General features: G+C 47.4%; 1 protein-coding gene across 1 annotated transcript in view; it reads right to left on the bottom strand.

The window, feature by feature from the left end:
* The window catches only part of SDC1 (syndecan 1), a 34,458-nt gene extending 18,659 nt beyond the window's left edge, over window positions 1-15,799 (bottom strand). Inside the window, exon 1 of the mRNA XM_073674113.1 lies at window positions 15,683-15,799. Within this exon, the coding sequence (XP_073530214.1) occupies window positions 15,683-15,742 (60 nt within the window). The 5' untranslated portion in view covers window positions 15,743-15,799. The remainder of the gene's footprint in view (window positions 1-15,682) is intronic.
* Between the last annotated feature and the right edge of the window lie 5,441 nt (window positions 15,800-21,240).

Genomic DNA, 21,240 nt, shown 5'->3' with positions numbered 1-21,240 from the left:
AAGGGAAAAATTCAAAACTGTTTAATATATTACATCCATTTCCGTGCCAGGAGGTAGGGTCCATATTGGCAGAACTGGGGTCCAGTGATCCCAGTTTGCCAACTCAATGCTGCCATGTTCACCATAGCCGTTGATAAAGTGGGCCACCCTGGTGCACAGCGATCAGGAGCCTTTGGCACATCTGCAGGGTTACGCAACAAATGCTTAGAAGAATATTCCTAGCCGATGCAGAGATAGCAGTCACACCCAGGCTCTGGAGCCTTGGAGGAACCAAAAGGCCTCTTTGGCCCATATGAAGAGACAAATATTATTAGAGAGCTGTGATCGTCGAGGGCCCATGTTGCATTGCCACGAACTTCAAGTCACACCATGGGGTATACCCACAGCATCTACAAGAAAGAACTTTTTCAGAACTCCCAAAGAAAAAGAAGTCAGAGCAGAGATGGTGGATTCCCGTGTTCAAGATATTTGGGGGCCCACATCAGATGCTGTCCAAGATAAGAATGAAGTCAATTACTATTCCTACTGCACTGGGTCAGTATACGTTCATACAATTTAAGATCCAGCCATACTTGGTCTTAGGAAGAGGCTTATCGCTCCTCTTTCAAATGGGCAATGTTCACACTGTGCACTCTGTTTTTTCAGCATCAATTTTGTCTCTTTATGCATGTACATAAAAGTTCAGTGAAAATAAATAAAATAATTCTGGTTTTGGCATCACTGGCATCAGCCCATCACCAGGCTTTTGTGTTTCTGCAAAAAAACATGCAAAGCACAAAATACTGATGAGACAAAATCCAAGGTGTGTGCATGAGATTTCTGGAATCCCAAAGACTTTGCTGGTACGGCAAAATGCAGATTTTTTTTTTCTTAATGCAAAAAAGCAATGTGTGAACATAGCCTTAGAAACACGTGGCCATGGTCCCACAACCATCATTGCTCGGATTTTACCCAATTTCTGGCAAACATTTTTTTTTTGCATAGATTACCAGAATTCACAGTATTGCCAAAAGGTTAGAAGAAAAAATAAATCAAAACACAAAGGACTAATATTTTGGGAAGACCTTTGGTATTAGGCCAGTCAAGAAGTTGTAAAAACTGGGAACAGTCGGGTTCATTTTCCCTTCAGCCCTGATCAGTCTCTGCTCTTATGGAGAAACGTGGCTGGATAAAAATTCCTGCTCCCGTACGTAATGCAGTCTAAACTGTAAATGATTAGCGCACATCGGCTAAACCCAAATTCCTGGCATATATTACAACATATAAAATACACAGAAGCCCCTGCTGTTACTACCCAGATGAGCTTAAGAGAAGTCACAAGTTTTGGTGCTGCAAAAATATCCTTGGAAATGATAGGAAGGTAGTACTGGCTCCAGTATGATAAAACGCAGACGTATATGCACCACCCCATACACTTACTTGCATATTAAGAGAGCTTTTTTATTTTTTTTTTTTTTATTTTTTTTTTTTTAGCTAGACAAAAATGTAAGAAGTTGCCACTTTGGGTTTTAACAAAACTTTCCTGACCTACGACAGCGATTATCCTCATCAGTCACTTCCTTGGATGACGTGTTGTCTACATGTCGGTGCTCGTCAGCGTAATTAGTTCAAGTGACTAGATAAATCCAAGAAAAAAAGTGCTGAACTTGTGGGAATTCCTTCACAGAACCATTAATCAAAGTGTGGAAGTAAATCAATGTCGTATTAAGAGACAAATTGGTTAGAAAACTTTCCGCCTTTGCGTTTACTTAAATATTTCAGGTTTTGGGAAACTCAAAATTGTGTTTGTAGACCAGGAGTGGACAAAAATATCATCCCTAAACCACCAGCTGTGTGTTAGAGGACGGTCACAGCAGAAAGATGTTAACTTGTCGAAATGAGGCTTGGAGTTTTGGCCATCGGGCTCCTGGAATTTGCCCAGCCAAGGTCTCTAGCCTTCAGTTCCCAGGTGACTATGATCAAAAAATTCAATAAACTGAGGCCAGTGTTACTTCCAGGATTATTTGGGCACATTACTGAGCTGTGCCGATGCCTATGGTTTGTGGGTCAATACATCTGTAGGCTTCTGATCAGACCTGGACTTTGTTGACTATCTAAAGTGATTTTAACCTTAGGTAGATAACCAGAACAACATTATGTCAGTGTTGCAATGCAGAGCAGATTACCTCCTGGAGATCCCCCAGACAGCAGCTCCTCAAACACTGCGCCCTTTGTAGTAATTACTCTGAACATGTTAACTCTAAAAGGAGGAGAGGAGGGGCACCGAATACAAACAAGAGGTGCTAAAAGCACAGTAAATACAGCAAACCTTGTTCTGGAGGCACCTGAGTAATTGTGAGTGCAAGAATCTGAATGGAGTCGGTGGGCTTTATTTTCGCACCGTCTATAGGTTTGTGCACTAAGCAAACTGGAAAAATGGAAACCTCAGCAGAGCAGAAAAGCAGAGACGACAGACATATCCGCATGAGCCAACACCATGCATCCCATAACAATCAAGTGGGGGCTCTTCCACTTGGAAGACAAGAAATTAAAAACAGTGAAATACTTCGCAAAAAATAAAAATTCCTGAGCTCCCCTGATTCTGCTGCTGTTTTACCCTTAGTCACATTTGTTTCTTCTGGAGGTATGAGAAGATCTAGATAATCGAAATAAAACAGGATAAATCAAATGCAGGAAAGGTGGCATCTACCAGTCTAGTGATCTTGATAACCGTGTAGAACACATAATAGGCTTCATAAAGGGAACACTTAAACAACAGAATATAACTCCAAGTAAATCAAACTTCTGTGAAATCAAACTGGCCACTTAGGAAGCAACACTGATTGACAATCAATTTGACACACTGCTGTGCAAATGGAATAGACAATAGATGGAAATTATTGGCACTTATCAAGACACCCTCAATAAAGGAGTGGTTCTGCAGGTGGGGACCACAGACCACATCTCGGTACCAATGCTTTCTGGCTGATGTTTTGGTCACTTTTGTATGTTGGTTGTGCTGTCACACTCGTGGTAGCATGAGACAGACTCTACAACCCACAGAAGTTGCTCAGGTAGTGCAGCTCATCCAGGATGGCACATCAATGCGAGCTGTGGCAAGAAGGTTTGCTGTGTCTGTCAGCGTAGTGTCTAGAGGCGCTACCAGGAGACAGGCCAGTACACCAGGAGACGTGGAGGGGGCTGTAGGAGGGCAACAACCCAGCAGTAGGACCGCTACCTCCGCCTTTGTGCAAAGAGGAACAGGAGGAGCACTGCCAGAGCCCTGCAAAAATGACCTCCAGCAGGCCACAAATGTGCATGTGTCTGCACCAACGGTTAGAAACCGACTCCATGAGGGTGGTATGAGGGCCTGACGTCCACAGATGGGGGTTGTGCTCACAGCACTCATTTGCCACAGAACACCAAGATTGGCAAAGTCGCCACTGGCGCCCTGTGCTCTTCACAGATGAAAGCAGGTTCACACTGAGCACATGTGACAGACGTGACAAAGTCTGGAGACACCGTGGAGAGCGATCTGCTGCCTGCAACATCTTTCAGCATGACTGGTTTGGCAGTGGGTCAGTAATGGTGTGGGGGTGGCATTTCTTTGGAGGGCCGCAAAGCCCTCCATGTGCTCGCCAGAGGTAGCCTTACTGCCATTAGGTACCGAGATGAGATCCTCAGACCCCTTGTGAGACCATAAGCTGGTGTGGTTGGCCCTGGGTTCCTCCTAATGCAGGACAATGCCAGACCTCATGTGGCTGGAGTGTGTCAGCAGTTCCTGCAAGATGAAGGCATTGAAGCTATGGACTGGCCCGCCGTTCCCCAGACCTGAATCCGATTGAGCACATCTGGGACATCATGTCTCGCTCCATCCACCAACGTCACCTTGGACCACAGACTGTCCAGGAGTTGGCGGATGCTCTAGTCCAGGTCTGGGAGGAGATCCCACAGGAGACCATCCACAACCTCATCAGGAGCATGCCCAGGCGTTGTAGGGAGGTCATACAGGCACGTGGAGGCCACACACAATACTGAGCTTCATTTTGACTTGTTTTAAGGACATTACATCAAAGTTGGATCAGCCTGTAGTGTGTTTTTCCACTTTAATTTTGGGGGTGACTCCAAATCCAGGCCTCCATTGGTTAATAAATTTGATTTCCTTTGATGATTTTGTTGTCAGCACATTCAATTTTACACAGAACAAACTTTTCAATGAGAATATTTCATTCAGATCTAGGATGCGATATATATATACACATACACAGTACAGACCAAAAGTTTGGATACACCTTCTCGTGTAAAGATTTTTCTGTATTTTCCTGACTATGAAAATTGTACATTCACACTGAAGGCATCAAAACTATGAATTAACACATGTGGAATTATATACTTAACAAAAAAGTGTGAAACAACTGAAAATATGTCTTATATTCTTGGTTCTTCAAAGTAGCCACCTTTTGCTTTGATGACTGCTTTGCACACTCTTGGCATTCTCTTGATGAGCTTCAAGAGGTAGTCACCGGAAATGGTTTTCACTTCACAGGTGTGCCCTGTCAGGTTTAATAAGTGGGATTTCTTGCCTTATAAATGGGGTTGGGACCATCAGTTGTGTTGTGCAGAAGTCTGGTGGATACACAGCTGATAGTCCTACTGAATAGACTGTTAGAATTTGTATTATGGCAAGAAAAAAGCAGCTAAGTAAAGAAAAATGAGTGGCCATCATTACTGTAAAAAATGAAGGTCAGTCAGTATGAAAAATTGGGAGAACTTTGAAAGTGTCTCCAAGTGCAGTTGCAAAAACCATCAAGCGCTACAAAGAAACTGGCTCACATGAGGACCACCCCAGGAAAGGAAGACGAAGAGTCACCTCTGCTTCTGAGGATAAGTTTATCCGAGTCACCAGCCTCAGAAATCGCAGGTTAACAGCAGCTCAGATTAGAGACCAGGTCAATGCCACACAGAGTTCTAGCAGCAGACACATCTCTACAACAACTGTTAAGAGGAGACTTTGTGCAGCAGGCCTTCATGGTAAAATAGCTGCTAGGAAACCACTGCTAAGGACAGGCAACAAGCAGAAGAGACTTGTTTAGGCTAAAGAACACAAGGAATGGACATTAGACCAGTGGAAATCTGTGCTTTGGTCTGATGAGTCCAAATTTGAGATCTTTGCTTCCAACCACCGTGTCTTTGTGCGACGCAGAAAAGGTGAACTGATGGACTCTACATGCCTGGTTCCCACCGTGAAGCATGGAGGAGGAGGTGTGATGGTGTAGTGGTGCTTTGCTGGTGACACTGTTGGGGATTTATTCAAAATTGAAGGCATACTGAACCAGCATGGCTACAACAGCATCTTGCAGCGGCATGCTATTCCATCCGGTTTGCATTTAGTTGGACCATCATTTATTTTTCAACAGGACAATGACCCCAAACACACCTCCAGGCTGTGTAAGGGCTATTTGACCAAGAAGGAGAGTGATGGGGTGCTACACCAGATGACCTGGACTTCACAGTCACCAGACCTGAACCCAATCGAGATGGTTTTGGGTGAGCTGGACCGCAGAGTGAAGGCAAAAGGGCCAACAAGCGCTAAGCATCTCTGGGAACTCCTTCAAGATTGTTGGAAGACCATTTCCGGTGACTACTTATTGAAGTTCATTAAGAGAATGGCAAGAGTGTGCAAAGCAGTTATCAAAGCAAAAGGTGGCTACTTTGAAGAACCTAGAATATAAGACATATTTTCAGTTGCTTCACACTTTTTTGTTAAGTATATAATTCCACATGTGGTAATTCATAGTCTTGATGCCTTCAGTGTGAATGTACAATTTTCATAGTCATGAAAATACAGAAAAATCTTTAAATGAGAAGGTGTGTCCAAACTTTTGGTCTGTAAATATATATCTATATATATATAATCTCTGTATATTTGCAGAAATATGCTTCTCTTTCTCCAATTATGAGACACTTTCCCCCCTGAACAAAACATTCACTCAACGAACTGTTAAATCCATCTCTACCTAAAACACATAAAAGGGGAAGGAAGACAGATGGATTCAGCTGCTGCTACTCTAAGTGGTCTACCTCATCCCAGACCTGGATGCACAGCTACACTTCTCAGTAGTGCCATATAATGTCACTGTCCTACATGCTACTGCTTCTGAACATGCGCTACATAGATATTCAGGGTTCCTGCTCTAGTCTAGTGTGCAGTGCATTAAACATTGCAGCCAGTTACTGTCATTAGATCAAAAACAACTAAAAATGAGAGAGGCTGCAGAGTACTGGTCAATGCAAGATACAAGACCTAGAATGGCTAGAAATACCGGCATAATTAAAGGGGCTGTCAGTCGAGCAAGTGTACCGCATAGAAATTCCCCATTCTGCCAATCCATGCAAGACTCAGCAGTCTGACCCCCCCCCCCCCGATCAACAAGTTATCAGCTATCCTGCAGATTTGTTACTGAACAACCCCCTTATCGTACCCATACGTCTATTCTGAGAAGTCACCGAAAACAGATATGATTTAAAATGGATGTAGTCACACCGATCACCCCTACAGGTGCTGTCTTCTTCAATGCCAGAGGCCCGAATACAAGTCATGGTAGAAACCTTATCCCCTCGGCAGACAATGCTGTAAGTGATCCGACCCTGGGACGTGTTTACACAGAGCATCAGGTGAGGACAATGAATAGGAGAGAGATCAGTCCTATCCAAGGGGATCATTTTTTCCAAACAATCTATAGCACAACCAGAACTGGGTGCAGCAGCTGCATAGGGACGACGCTGTGACGGAAACACCTCTGTGAGAAGTTACATCTGTGACCCAAGAACAAATTAAATGTAAATTAGGAAATTGGGGTGCAGCAAACGGGAATAGATTATTCACAGAATTCCTACAAAAACTATGAAGATTGATTAAAAGCGGGTAGACTCCAAAATTTAAAGCTTTTTTGATTGATGTGTATCTAGTCAATGGAGGACTCCATATCACCAGGCTGGTGTATCATCTATTACAATGCATAGGAAAGAGAAACAGCGAGGATTTAACGCTCACAATTCAATGTATTCATGCTGAACTTCCTCCCATTAGGAGTGTGCAAAAAAACTGAATATTTGATAATCCACCACCTAGCAGGAGCCTCTGACAATGAAATGAATGGTGCCATTGATTAACCTCAGCGAGTAGTGCGGTAAGGAGGGTACACCCCACCCGGGAAACGGTTTTGGTGACTCACCAGCGACCTCACCAGCGATGTCGCTGTGTGTGACACTTTGCAACGATCAGGCCCCTGCTGTGAGGTCGCTGATCGTTGCAAAGTGTCCTGGACCATTTTTTGGTCGTTGGCCTCCCGCTGGCCAGCACACATCGCTGTGTGTGACCAGCGGGAGCAGCGATCAGGCTGGTAACTATGGTAAACATCGGGTTACTAGGGGCACGCGCGCACTTAGTAACCCGCTGTTTACCATGGATACCACTCTGCTACGGTGCACGGAGGCTCCCGCGCACCGTAGCAGAGTGGTATCCATGGTAAACAGCGGGTTACTAGGGGCACACGCGCACTTAGTAACCCGATGTTTACCATAGTTACCAGCCTGCTCCTGCTTGCAGCAGGCTGGTAACGGGAGCAGGACATCGTGGAACGATTCTTTCCACGATATCGCTGCTCCCCTGATCGCTGGTGAGCCTGCCTGTTTGACAGCTCACCAGCGATGTATTAGCGATGCAGCAACGATCCCTGACAGGTCGTATCGTTGTAGGGATCGCTGCTGCATCGCTTAGTGTGACGGGGGCTTTAGGCTTTGTGCCGTCAGGAGGTGGTCACTGGCTTCATTCATGGAAGGACAAACTCTAGAAGTCATTAATATTCAGAGAGACTCTGTACACGTCCATTACGTCTGCCGCTGAACAAAAGTGAGAAGGTCATTTAGAGAATGAGAAGAAATCCCAGTTCACTGCCAACTGGGAAACCAAAGACGCCCCTTAACTCGGGATGACATGATGATGCCCATCTGAATGGTGCCCCCCTCATGTCTCTCCCTTGTGGCACATCTTACACAGTGTTGTGACTTACATACAATTCTGCTCAACAGTTCAATGCCCATACGTTGAAGGGCTTATCCAGCGCCTGAAGTGGCACCTATCGGCCTCTTCTGTCTCATATACGGTCAGGTAGTATAGGGCTCATGCCCGCTAAGTGGTTCACAGACGCCAAGTCAGAAGTTCAAACTATAACCCAACATGTTGATCCAGAAGAAGGCAAAAACCCCACGGGTGAGATACAAACAGATCCATATTAGAGGGAAAAAAAAAAAAAAAACCCTCCCTCTCGACTCCACATTCGTCAATCACTAGTTCCCTGGATCAACGTCCCATCACAGAACCCATCCTAATTTATGGGCATTGTGAAATGCAGCCAGTCACAATAACACCCATAGTCTGCACTGGAGTTACAGGGTCTCCTCTCTGGAGTACTGATTGGGGGGGTGCTCTCTTCCCTCCCCCATTTTCCAGAAATACAACAAACCTGGTAGTGAAATCAGCGTCTCCGACATTTATAATATACTTTTGCTCTGCTATAAACACCTTAAAGGGTTATACCCCTTTAACCTTTACTGCAGCCCTCAGACCAGAAAGGGTTATGCATACCTGGTATAGCTACAATATGCAATGGCAGACAACGATGTCTCAGTTATCACATGTCCTTATCCACCCGTCTTGATAGTTTTATGGCTTGGATTTCTACTAAATCTTCATTGATCAATTCATTTTCAGGAATTTAGGCGTTTAGACTGAACAAGTCAGCACATTTTATACACGGAGGCCGTGGTAGTATGGCTGCATTGCTGCTTGTCACAGAGAAGGGAAAAAAAAACAAAAACAAACACACGCCACACCACGTTACTTTTTTTGAGATTAGATATGCCGGTCATAAGAAATCAGTGTAGACAAGTGCAGTGACACGCCCCCAGTGCACTTCCACACTGATTTACATATCTTCAGTCGTCACTACTCACCTAACTAAAATCTTCAACCTCTCCCTCTCTTCTGGTGTCTTCCCCTCATCCTTCAAACACTCCATCATTACTCCATTATTAAAAAAGCCCTCTCTTGACCCTTCCTGCACAAACAACTACAGACCAGTCTCCAATCTTCCCTTCATGTCTAAACTCTTGGAGCGCCTGGTCCACTCCCACCTTACCAGTTACCTCTCCACTCACTCTCTTCTAGACCCATCACAGTCCAGCTTCCACCCCCTACATTCCACAGAAACTGCACTCAACGTAACCAACGACCTTCTGACAGCAAAACATAATGGCAATCACTCTCTGCTCATTCTTCTTGACTCTCTGCAGCCTTCGACACCGTTGACCACCACCTCCTACTCTCTATGCTCCACTCAATCGGCATACAAGACACTGCTCTCTCCTGGTTCTCCTCCTACCTATCTGACCGCTCTTTCAGTGTATCATTCGCTGGCTCCACTTCTTCCCCTCACTATTGGGGTTCCTCAGGGTTCAGTCCTTGGCCCTCTTCTCTTCTCTCTCTACACAGCCCCAATTGGACAGACCATCAGCAAATTTGGCTTTCAGTACCATCTTTATGCTGATGACACAACTATACACCTCATCCCCTGACCTTACCCCCGCTGTACTACAGAACACCAGTGACTGTCTGGCCGCAGTTTCTAACATCATGTCCGCTCTCTACCTGAAACACAACCTTTCCAAAACTGAACTTCTTCTACTCACCTCTCTAAATCTGACATCTCCCTCTCCATGTGTGGCACCACAATAATGCCGAGCCAGCAGGAGCGTTGTCTGGGCGTTGTGTTTGACACCAATCTCTCCTTCACCTTCCACATACAATCTCTTGCCCGCTCTTGTCGCTTGCACCTGAAGAACATCTCTAGAATCTGCCCCTTTCTCACCTTGGAAACAACAAAAACCCTGACTGTCGCCCTGATCCACTCCCGCCTTGACTACTGTAACTCTATTAATTGGCCTCCCCGTCACTCGACTTTCCCCCCTCCAGTCCATCCTTAATGCTGCAGCCAGAGTCATCCATTTGGCTAACCGTTACTCAGACTCCTCCGCTCTGTGCCAGTCATTGCACTGGCTGCCCATGAATTATAGGATCCAATTTAAATAGCTTGTTCTCACCCACAAAGCCCTCCACAGTGTGGTACCCCCCTACATCTCTTCCCTCATTTCCGTTTATCGGCCTACCCGTTCTCTACGCTCCGCAAGCGACTTTCGACTAGCATCCGCACTAATCCGTACCTCCCACTCCCGGCTTCAAGACTTCTCCCGAGCTACACCTATTCTCTGGAATGCTCTACCCCAAGAAATTAGGATGAACCACAACTTACACAGTTTTAGGCGCTCCCTAAAAACACACCTGTTTAAAGCAGCCTATCACCTTCCCTAATCGAAGTCCTTTTATCTTCTTATAGCCCATCCCTTATTTCTCCAAACATAAAAGTCTCCACCGAACCCAAAAGCACTACAAATACTGGCTGGTGATGAGCTCATGCAGCCTTTATCTATCCCTCATCACCTCAAGATGCCTGGACCATCCTTGTAAATAAGCCCCTATACTTTGTGTCACCTCCACCTCATTGTAGATTGTAAGCTCTTACGAGCAGGGTCGTCATTTTTGCTGTAATTATTGTATTATCTTTAGCTATGTTACTTATGACTGTTGTATATGAACCTGTGAATTGTTAAGCGCTGCGGAATATGTTGGCGCTATATAAATAAAGACTATTATAATTATTATTATGCTTCCTTCTGTAGTAAATTTCTCATTACAGGCGCATCAAATCTCTACAAAAAATAATAAAAAAAAAACCTACGTTTTTCTCTCTCTCATGCACACACAAAGCTTGCGGTACTCACCACGTATCAAGGCAAACTTGAGTTTCAGTGTACGTGCTGGAGTTATTTGGATGGTGCCCTTAAGTTTATACACTTGTTCTTGCCATCCACTCATTTTAAGAGGGGGGTTACTCAGAGTTCTGCCAGCACTCTAGGTGCTGGAACTTCTTCGCCCTTACTTCCAATCAAGCGCAGAGCAAAATCAGAGTGGCATGCAACTCTGGCCAACATACATACAAAAGTAGTGCGTCTCCCTAGGCCATCTCATGGCTGGATTGATGACTAGATATAAATATAGCAGAAGACCTTCTCAAAACAAATATTGGAGCACAGATCCATCTTTTAAACATTTCCCAAAAATCGATACCTAGAACATCCTTATCCGATGAGGATCAAAACTCTAATGTCCTCACACAAACATTTGTACGGCAGGCAACTCCAGCCAAAAGTCAAGCAGAGCCTCACAGCAGCACAGAGCATTTCCTAAACAGTAGTCTCGATATTCACCCTCTCTAAAGAGCGCACACGAATAAATGAGACACTGCCGACCCAGTCAGGCACCGTCTTTAAACAACCAGGTGACGTCCCTAGCATCAGAGTATCAGCTGGTGTAAGATAAGCGGCGCTGCACCACTTATCCCCAAGGTCAGTTGGGACAACAGTGATAAAGTGATGTTATATCGCCCATGTTTTAATACACACAAAAAAGAAATTAAACATTAGCAAAAACATTAGAGGGTCAGAGAACACATCCTTCTTCCATCCAATCAGTCCCATTCAGGTTTTTTCAAAGCAAGAAGTAAAATGGTTTGAAGTCAAATCACAATTGTTGGAAAGTGAAAAGCAACTTTGCAAAATGTGTCACTTTTTGTCACCCGTGATTGTCACATTAGAAAGCAATTTGTGGGATTTTTACAAGCAGATATTTAGCCCCTCCAGAGATACTAATAGTAATAGGTGGGGGGAGAGGGTGGCAGAAAAATCAAAGTTAAATGAGAAGGAGTGGCAGACCCCCCAACAAGATTCAATGGTGGGATAAACACAAGAATTACAATAAAGGTGTCACTTTACAGAGGGGCAAGTGCATAGGACACACAGGGTGCAGATCTCTACATGGTTGTGGTACAGCAGTATTACAACCCACACACAGCACAGACACCACATTGCAATGGTTAGTGTAAAGGTGCATAGTCTTCCAAAATGACTGGATTTGTAAAAAGAAACTCACATCACTGGCATATGACACCATTCACCTAGTGAGGGTATACGCCAGGCTCAGCGCTGAACACTAAGGCAGATCGTGCTGCCCTATAGAGCAAGTACACACACACCGTACTGCGATACTGGGCACCACAAAACATTCACGGCTATAGTGCAATAATAAACTGCAGTACAAGCTCCGATATACTACACCAGTGTTCCCAAACTCCAGTACTCACAGCCCCCCACACGTCATGTTTTCAGGATTTCCTTAGTATTGCCCAGGTGAAGGGTTTGGGAAACACTGTACTACACAATCACCTATGGAGGAAGCGAGAAGATCTGCACCGATAGTGTGCTCACCTATAGTGCAGAATTATACTGAAATGAAGGGCAAGAAAATGTACACAAGACACAAAGTCCTGGCCACATAGTGCAGATATAACCACGGTGCTCACCCCTTATGGCACATACATAACGGCGCTCACCACCACAGCAAGTACATAACAGCGTTCATCCCCACAGCAAGTACATGTATACTGAATGTGTAAGTACAGACATATCGGGGGGTAGCCGTCCCTCCTATAGAGGGAGTACAGGTATATTGGGGGTAGCAGTCCCTCCTGCAGTGGGAGTACAGGTATATTGGGGGGGTAGCAGTCCCTCCTATAGAGGGAGTACAGGTATATTGGGAGGGTAGCAGTCCCTCCTATAGAGGGAGTACAGGTATATTGGGGGGGTAGCAGTCCCTCCTATAGAGGGAGTACAGGTATATTGGGGGGGTAGCAGTCCCTCCTATAGAGGGAGTACAGGTATATTGGGGGGGTAGCAGTCCCTCCTATAGAGGGAGTACAGGTATATTGGGGGGGGTAGCAGTCCCTCCTATAGAGGGAGTACAGGTATATTGGGGGGGGTAGCAGTCCCTCCTATAGAGGGAGTACAGGTATATTGGGGGGGGTAGCAGTCCCTCCTATAGAGGGAGTACAGGTATATTGGGGGGGGGGTAGCAGTCCCTCCTATAGAGGGAGTACAGGTATATTGGGGGGGGGTAGCAGTCCCTCCTATAGAGGGAGTATATTGGGGGGGTAGCAGCCCCTCCTATAGTGGGAGTACAGCTATATTGGGGGTAGCAGCCCCTCCTGTAGTGGGAGTACAGCTATATTGGGGGTAGCAGCCCCTCCTGTAGTGGGAGTACAGCTATATTGGGGGTAGCAGCCCCTCCTGTAGTGGGAGTACAGCTATATTGGGGGTAGCAGCCCCTCCTGGAGTGGGAGTACAGCTATATTGGGGGTAGCAGCCCCTCCTGGAGTGGGAGTACAGCTATATTGGGGGTAGCAGCCCCTCCTGGAGTGGGAGTACAGCTATATTGGGGGTAGCAGCCCCTCCTGGAGTGGGAGTACAGCTATATTGGGGGTAGCAGCCCCTCCTGGAGTGGGAGTACAGCTATATTGGGGGTAGCAGCCCCTCCTGGAGTGGGAGTACAGCTATATTGGGGGTAGCAGCCCCTCCTGGAGCGGGAGTACAGCTATATTGGGGGTAGCAGCCCCTCCTGTAGCGGGAGTACAGCTATATTGGGGGTAGCAGCCCCTCCTGTAGCGGGAGTACAGCTATATTGGGGGTAGCAGCCCCTCCTGTAGCGGGAGTACAGCTATATTGGGGGTAGCAGCCCCTCCTGTAGCGGGAGTACAGCTATATTGGGGGTGGCAGTCCCACCTGTAGCGGGAGTACAGGTATATTGGGGGTGGCAGTCCCACCTGTAGCGGGAGTACAGGTATATTGGGGGTGGCAGTCCCACCTGTAGCGGGAGTACAGGTATATTGGGGGTAGCAGTCCCACCTGTAGCGGGAGTACAGGTATATTGGGGGTAGCAGTCCCACCTGTAGCGGGAGTACAGGTATATTGGGGGTAGCAGTCCCTCCTGTAGCGGGAGTACAGGTATATTGGGGGTAGCAGTCCCTCCTGTAGCGGGAGTACAGGTATATTGGGGGTAGCAGTCCCTCCTGTAGCGGGAGTACAGGTATATTGGGGGTAGCAGTCCCTCCTGTAGCGGGAGTACAGGTATATTGGGGGTAGCAGTCCCTCCTGTAGCGGGAGTACAGGTATATTGGGGGTAGCAGTCCCTCCTGTAGCGGGAGTACAGGTATATTGGGGGTAGCAGCCCCTCCTGTAGCGGGAGTACAGGTATATTGGGGGTAGCAGCCCCTCCTGTAGCGGGAGTACAGGTATATTGGGGGTAGCAGCCCCTCCTGTAGCGGGAGTACAGGTATATTGGGGGTAGCAGCCCCTCCTGTAGCGGGAGTACAGGTATATTGGGGGTAGCAGTCCCTCCTGTAGCGGGAGTACAGGTATATTGGGGGTAGCAGTCCCTCCTGTAGCGGGAGTACAGGTATATTGGGGGTAGCAGTCCCTCCTGTAGCGGGAGTACAGGTATATTGGGGGTAGCAGCCCCTCCTGTAGCGGGAGTACAGGTATATTGGGGGTAGCAGCCCCTCCTGTAGCGGGAGTACAGGTATATTGGGGGTAGCAGCCCCTCCTGTAGCGGGAGTACAGGTATATTGGGGGTAGCAGCCCCTCCTGTAGCGGGAGTACAGGTATATTGGGGGTAGCAGCCCCTCCTGTAGCGGGAGTACAGGTATATTGGGGGTAGCAGCCCCTCCTGTAGCAGGAGTACAGGTATATTGGGGGTAGCAGCCCCTCCTGTAGCGGGAGTACAGGTATATTGGGGGTAGCAGCCCCTCCTGTAGCGGGAGTACAGGTATATTGGGGGTAGCAGCCCCTCCTGTAGCGGGAGTACAGGTATATTGGGGGTAGCAGTCCCTCCTGTAGCGGGAGTACAGGTATATTGGGGGTAGCAGTCCCTCCTGTAGCAGGAGTACAGGTATATTGGGGGTAGCAGCCCCTCCTGTAGCGGGAGTACAGGTATATTGGGGGTAGCAGCCCCTCCTGTAGCAGGAGTACAGGTATATTGGGGGTAGCAGCCCCTCCTGTAGCGGGAGTACAGGTATATTGGGGGTAGCAGCCCCTCCTGTAGCGGGAGTACAGGTATATTGGGGGTAGCAGCCCCTCCTGTAGCGGGAGTACAGGTATATTGGGGGTAGCAGTCCCTCCTGTAGCGGGAGTACAGGTATATTGGGGGTAGCAGCCCCTCCTGTAGCGGGAGTACAGGTATATTGGGGGTAGCAGCCCCTCCTGTAGCGGGAGTACAGGTATATTGGGGGTAGCAGCCCCTCCTGTAGCGGGAGTACAGGTATATTGGGGGTAGCAGCCCCTCCTGTAGCGGGAGTACAGGTATATTGGGGGTAGCAGCCCCTCCTGTAGCGGGAGTACAGGTATATTGGGGGTAGCAGCCCCTCCTGTAGCGGGAGTACAGGTATATTGGGGGTAGCAGTCCCTCCTGTAGTGGGAGTACAGGTATATTGGGGGTAGCAGCCCCTCCTGTAGTGGGAGTACAGGTATATTGGGGGTAGCAGCCCCTCCTGTAGTGGGAATACAGGTACACAGGGGGTAGTAGTCCCTCCTGTAGTGTGAGCACAGGTATATTGGGGGTGGTAGTCCCTCCCATACACGCAGTCCCCCTGCAGGCGCCATTTCCCGCTCCCTCCGCTCCGGTGTCCGCCGTCCTTACCGCCAGTGTCAGTGAGCAGAGCCCCAGCAGCAGCAGGCAGAGCGCAGGTAACGCGTCCATCCTCAACCGTCCTCGGTCCGCACTGTTCTCCTCACAGCATTGGGATCAGCCTATACTGGCCGGGGGGGAGGAGCCGTCTGCAGGCCCCGCCCCCGCCACAGACTGTGTGGCCGCAGCGCCCCCTGCCGAGCGTTTATTATCTGCGCCACCCGTCAGTGCGATTTTTCGTTATTTCGTTGTTTTTTTGTTTCCTCTCCTTCTATCAAGAGCCATAACTTCTTTATTTTTTGCTCCGTTCATATTACTATAAATCATTTTATTATAATTATTTTGTTTTGTTTTTACTGTAAAAATGGCGGAGACCTCTGATTTTCGACATCAGTGCGATTGCTGCGATAGTGAACCTACATGTTTTATAAGTAAAAAAAAAAACCTATTCTGGTTTGTGTGGCTATTTTCCGAGCCTTTTCTTTCCGTTTATTGGGCGTTGAGCCGACATTTTTATTGTTATCGTCTTGGGGAGCATACGGTGTTTGGATCACTTTTTGGGGGAGAGGTGCAGCAAATAAAAAAAATATTTTTTTTGTGTGGTTTTTTTTTTCTTTCTGCTTTACGGCATTTAAGGCGTCAAATAATTGCACTTTTGCATTCTTTTACGTTACATAGCAAAAAATCAAGGGTCCTCTATGAAGCTCAGCCTGTGGGTCGGTTAACCCGGTTGTCATGGTAACCCATTGGTCATGGGGTGGCCCGTACTGCCACTGGAACAGAATCGAAGTCCTTGAATGCCTCAGGTTGACAGCAGCATTTAAGGGGTTAAACAGCAGCGATCGGATCGGTCGCTGCTGTTAGAGGCCGGTGCTGGCTGTGTAACGCAGCTCCTGGGATGGCGCCGTACGCCTGCACCCGCTCATTGATATATACATCATGAAAGGGGAAGTGATTGTTGTTTATGGCGACCAATCACAGCTCAGCTTTCATTTCTTAAACATCTCTGATGTTGTGTCACCATGGAGACATGACGTCTCTTATGCAAGTATGACGCTCCCCCTGAGCCGTGGGGTACTCGGTAGCCGGGCCGGTCGATGCTGGGGGATGTCACAGTGGCAGTGACCCGGTCCGTGACCCAGGGCGGTCAATTAAAGGGAAAGTAAAAGGGAATAAAGTTTTTATAGATAATGTTCGTGATGCCACCTGTGGTATGTGGCTATATGGAGCCGCCGCTGCGGAGCAGATGCACTGGAGCTGATGGTGACGCAGCAGAGTTGGTTCAGCTCTCCACAGGCAGAGCTTAGCTCCAGGGCAGGAAATAGGGGTTTTATGAGGTAGATGTTGCTGGTGCAGTGTAGTGCGGGGCTGGTGATGGTGCAGCAATAATTCTAGGACACAGTGGGGTGCAGTCTTCGGGTTTTTACTCACAGTTATTCAAGACTTCAGGTTACAGTTACCGGTGTGTAACCTCCCACGTCGTCCTGTGTCCTCCAGGGAAGGGGTTCAGCAGCTCTCAGGTATTTCAGGAGTACTTAAACGGGACCCCGTTCTGTGTTCCTTTCCCGGTCGTCTCACTGCGCTGGCTCTCACCCTCCTGCCCTGCGCCTCACAATCAGTGTCCCAAGCCGGTAGCCTCAGATCTTGTCGGGCGACGTGCAGTCCCCTGGACCCTGGCCACCTTTTCGGCGATGTAATTGTGGTGGTTGGCTGCAGCACCTTGAAAGTACAGCAGCCTCCGGTTGTCTAGCTGAGCCTGATTCTTCTCCACTAGTTTAGGGACCGGTCCCCTGTGCGGCCTGATCCCTCCACGTCCGTGTAGATTCGGGCGCACGGGTGGCTTCCTGCACTAACCGTGCCCCTGGAATCCCCTCTGTCTCCGGAGCCTTCCCTCTGCTCCCATCCTCTCTCACTCTCCTGGGCCTCTCTTACTAGGCCCGCCCTTCTCTCTCCTGAGGGGAGCTCCTTCTGAGCTCCCACTCCCCACTGTTTCTCCTCTGTACTGTCTCTCTCTTGAACCTTCCACCCTCTCTTTTATACTGCTTCCCTCTGTGCTCCACTGAGCTTCTTCCTCCACCCACACCCACTACATGGTTCCCCCTCTCTTGGTTCCTCCCCCTTCCAACCAGGGACAGGGCTCAGCAGTGAATAAGTGCATCTTGCCCCTCCTGCTGGTCTGGAGTGGTGTAGTGTTGGATGTGGGTGTGTGGGTCCCAGGTAGTACTCCCTCCTTACCTGAAAGTGGGGTACCACACCTCTGGGTGAGATGCTGTAACTCTGAACCCGCAGGGTCGCCACACAAGCACCTGTGCCAAAGCCACGATGTGTAGTACTGGAGGGTGATGCATCACCAAGGAGACACGACGCTTCCATCACATAGACACATGTGCGCACTGATTGGCCAGGGTAACGCGTAGCTCATCCTTCATGGTGACTTCCGACTCGGTGCCATCCATTTCACACTTACTCATGATGTGTTTTCTTTTGAGGGTTTCTTAGACAGACAGACGTGAGGAACTGCTATGGGGACGTGTTTCACCCCTAGCTTTGCCAATCTCTACATGGGTCTTTTTTGTAAATGAAAATATGTACAACAGTAACCGAGTTAAATCACCCTTTACAAAAGATCTATTGAGGATTTGATCTTCATTTGGGACAACTCTAGTGATAATCTTGAGTCTTTTGTCCAACATTTGAACAGTAATGACTAGGTCTTGCTTTCTCACATACCGTTTCGACGAGACAAATTGAAGACCTTCACCTAATTCTAATCGAAGAAGAAGGGGTACGCACGACCAAATATTTTTTTCAAAAAAGTGGATGACTACTAGAGAGAAGCATATAAATTTAAGTGGAATTAAATTCTTATCGAAATTTTCAAAAATCTGTATTGGCCAAAATGCGCATATTTTGTAATTTGCTTCCATGCAAATTCAGCAAAATGTAAAAAAAAAGCACTTATATTCACCTCTGCGACCCCTCTACGTCACCAGTCCAGTTCCCCTCAGTTGCACTGAAATCCATGGGCCTCTCAAGCTGGGCTGGTACTCCCGGCTTTCATGAGGACTGAAAGAGTTCTGCGCCTCCACCCAAAATGGCGTCATGATGTCATGGTGTGTACCATGACCATGGGCGCATATGCACAGAACCCTCTCGGGGAGATGTGAAAATGCGGCAAGGACCAAACAGGTGACAGTGGGAAGTTGAGCATAAGGCAATGGCCCCAGACCATAAATAAGGGACATTAAATTCGTGAAGAATAATGTCTCACTCGGATTTTACCATAAAATTCAATCCGCAGCAGACTTTTTCTCCAAGAATCTGGGGTCTACAGATCATATTAAACATAAGATGTAGAAAAAACAACAACTAATACTTCACCTCTCACCTCCACTGTTCACTGTCCCCCATATGGTCCTCGACACGTCTCCTTACTCCCACCTCACACTGAAATCTTGGGCATCTTCGCAACATGAGCCAAGACTGTAGTATGCGCACCCTAGACCGGGACATTCAGCCACGACTAGGTACATCTCAGACCTAGTCACAGCCGGAAGTCCCAGCCTAGCATGGAGACATCATGTCATTGGTAAGAAGAGGAGCCGACAATTGCACGAGGGAGAGCATGTAAAGCGTGGTGAGGTCAGCATTAGGTTTTTGTTAACATTTTACCGACCCTCAAACGTTCAGCAAAATGGCGGCTAGCTGAATGCACGTGGTGCGAATTACAAAAAATCCCCTTTGGGAGAATACTGATTTTTGTAAAATCCGAGTAGTCAATTCCACACCAATAAATACGCCCAACTCCAATTCTGTGTAAAAGATTCCTTCGCAAAGATTTATCCTAAATCACTAGTATGACGAGCAAAAATGAAAGCAAGTCAACTCACAAAAGGAAAGCTTGATTCCTAGTCTTAAAATAAGACACAAGTAGATGATTGTAATATGAATTTTATTAAAGCATTTACAGTAATGTTAGCCACAATAAAGTGAGGGACATGCTACTCAAGTATTGTTCTGTCCTTTGAAATCATCCCTTTTTAAAAGGAATCATCATCTCCAAAAAAAACCTCGGTTCACTTATCTTAGATGTAAAACAAATATCTTAAATGTCAAGACTATAGTCTCACCTTTTAGGCTATGTGCCCACGTTGCGGAAATGAAGCAGAAAATTTCTGCTTCATTTTCGCATGTCCTCTCCCGGAAAAACGCATGCGGAATTCCGCAAGCGTTTATCGTGCGTTTATCGCGCGTTTTCGACATGCGGAATTGCCTTGCGTTTTTTCATGCATTAAATAAGGCAATTCCGCTTGTGGAAACGCAAAATTAATGAACATGCTGCGGATTTTTGAACGCAGCATAAACGCTGCGGAAAAATCCGCAGCATGGGCATAGAACTTGCGGATTCTCATTGGGGACCATGGGGTGCGGCTTACCAAGCGTTTTACAAGCGTTTTCCGCTGCGGAAATTCCGCATCAAAAACGCTTGTAATCCGCAACGTGGGCACGCAGCCTTAGGTTTAGACCTTGGGAGCCACCCAACAAAAAAAATCCATCCTCCACACCATCAATAAAGGTTGCCACACACTTCAAAAACAAGATTGACCAAACACGGCAAGTCTTTACTGTCCGACCACCATAACCCCTTTGTTTCCCAGACCATTGCCCTTCCCCCATAACCTCCCTTTCCAACATCACGGAAGGAGACCTCACTCCTCTCCAAATAACACCTCACCACTTGTGCACTCGACCCCATCCCATCCCACCTCCTCCCCAACCTCACCCCCACACTCATCCCATCCCTAACCCATCTCTTCAACCTATCACTAACTTCTGGTACCTTCCCCACTGCCTTCAAACATGCCACAATCACGCCCATCTTCAAAAAGCCATCCTTCGACCCAACCGCCTTGCCCAGCTACCGCCCCATATCGCTGCTCCCATTTGCCTCCAAACTCCTTGAGCAACATGTTCATGCTGAACTTTCCTCTCACTTCTCATCTAACTCTCTCTTCGACAACCAGCAATCTGGCTTCTGCCCTCACCATTTCACTGAAACTGCCCTTACCAAAATTACTAATGACTTACTCCTTCTTCTTGACCTGTCCTCTGCCTTCGACACATCTGACCACCTACTACAGATCCTATCTTCCTTTGTCGTCAAAGACCTTGCCCTATCTTCGATTTCCTCATACCTTTCTAACCGCACGTTTAGCGACTCCCACTCCCACATTACCTTCTCATCCTGCCCCCTCTCTGTTGGAGTCCCTCAAGGCTCTGTCCTAGGACCCCTACTCTACTCCACCTATACCCTTGGCCTGGGACAGCTCATAAAATCCCATTATCTTCCAGTACCATCTGTACGCTGATGACTCATAGATCTACCTCTCTGGCCCAGATGTCACCTCTGTGCTGTCCAAAATCCCAGCATGTCTATAAACATATGCTCCTTCTTTTCCTCTCGCTTCTTCAAGCTCAATGTGGACAAAACTGAACTCATCATCTTTCCCCATCTCGCATATCTTCCCCACCTGATCTTTCTGTCACAATAAATGACACCATGATCACAC

The sequence above is a fragment of the Phyllobates terribilis genome, unplaced genomic scaffold, assembly GCF_046119375.1.
Source record: "Phyllobates terribilis strain yellow unplaced genomic scaffold, ASM4611937v1 Scaffold_3__8_contigs__length_932513732, whole genome shotgun sequence".
Classification (NCBI taxonomy): Eukaryota; Metazoa; Chordata; class Amphibia; order Anura; family Dendrobatidae; genus Phyllobates; species Phyllobates terribilis.
Note: the sequence above shows the minus strand (reverse complement) of the source record. Positions and strands in the feature narration are given on the sequence as shown.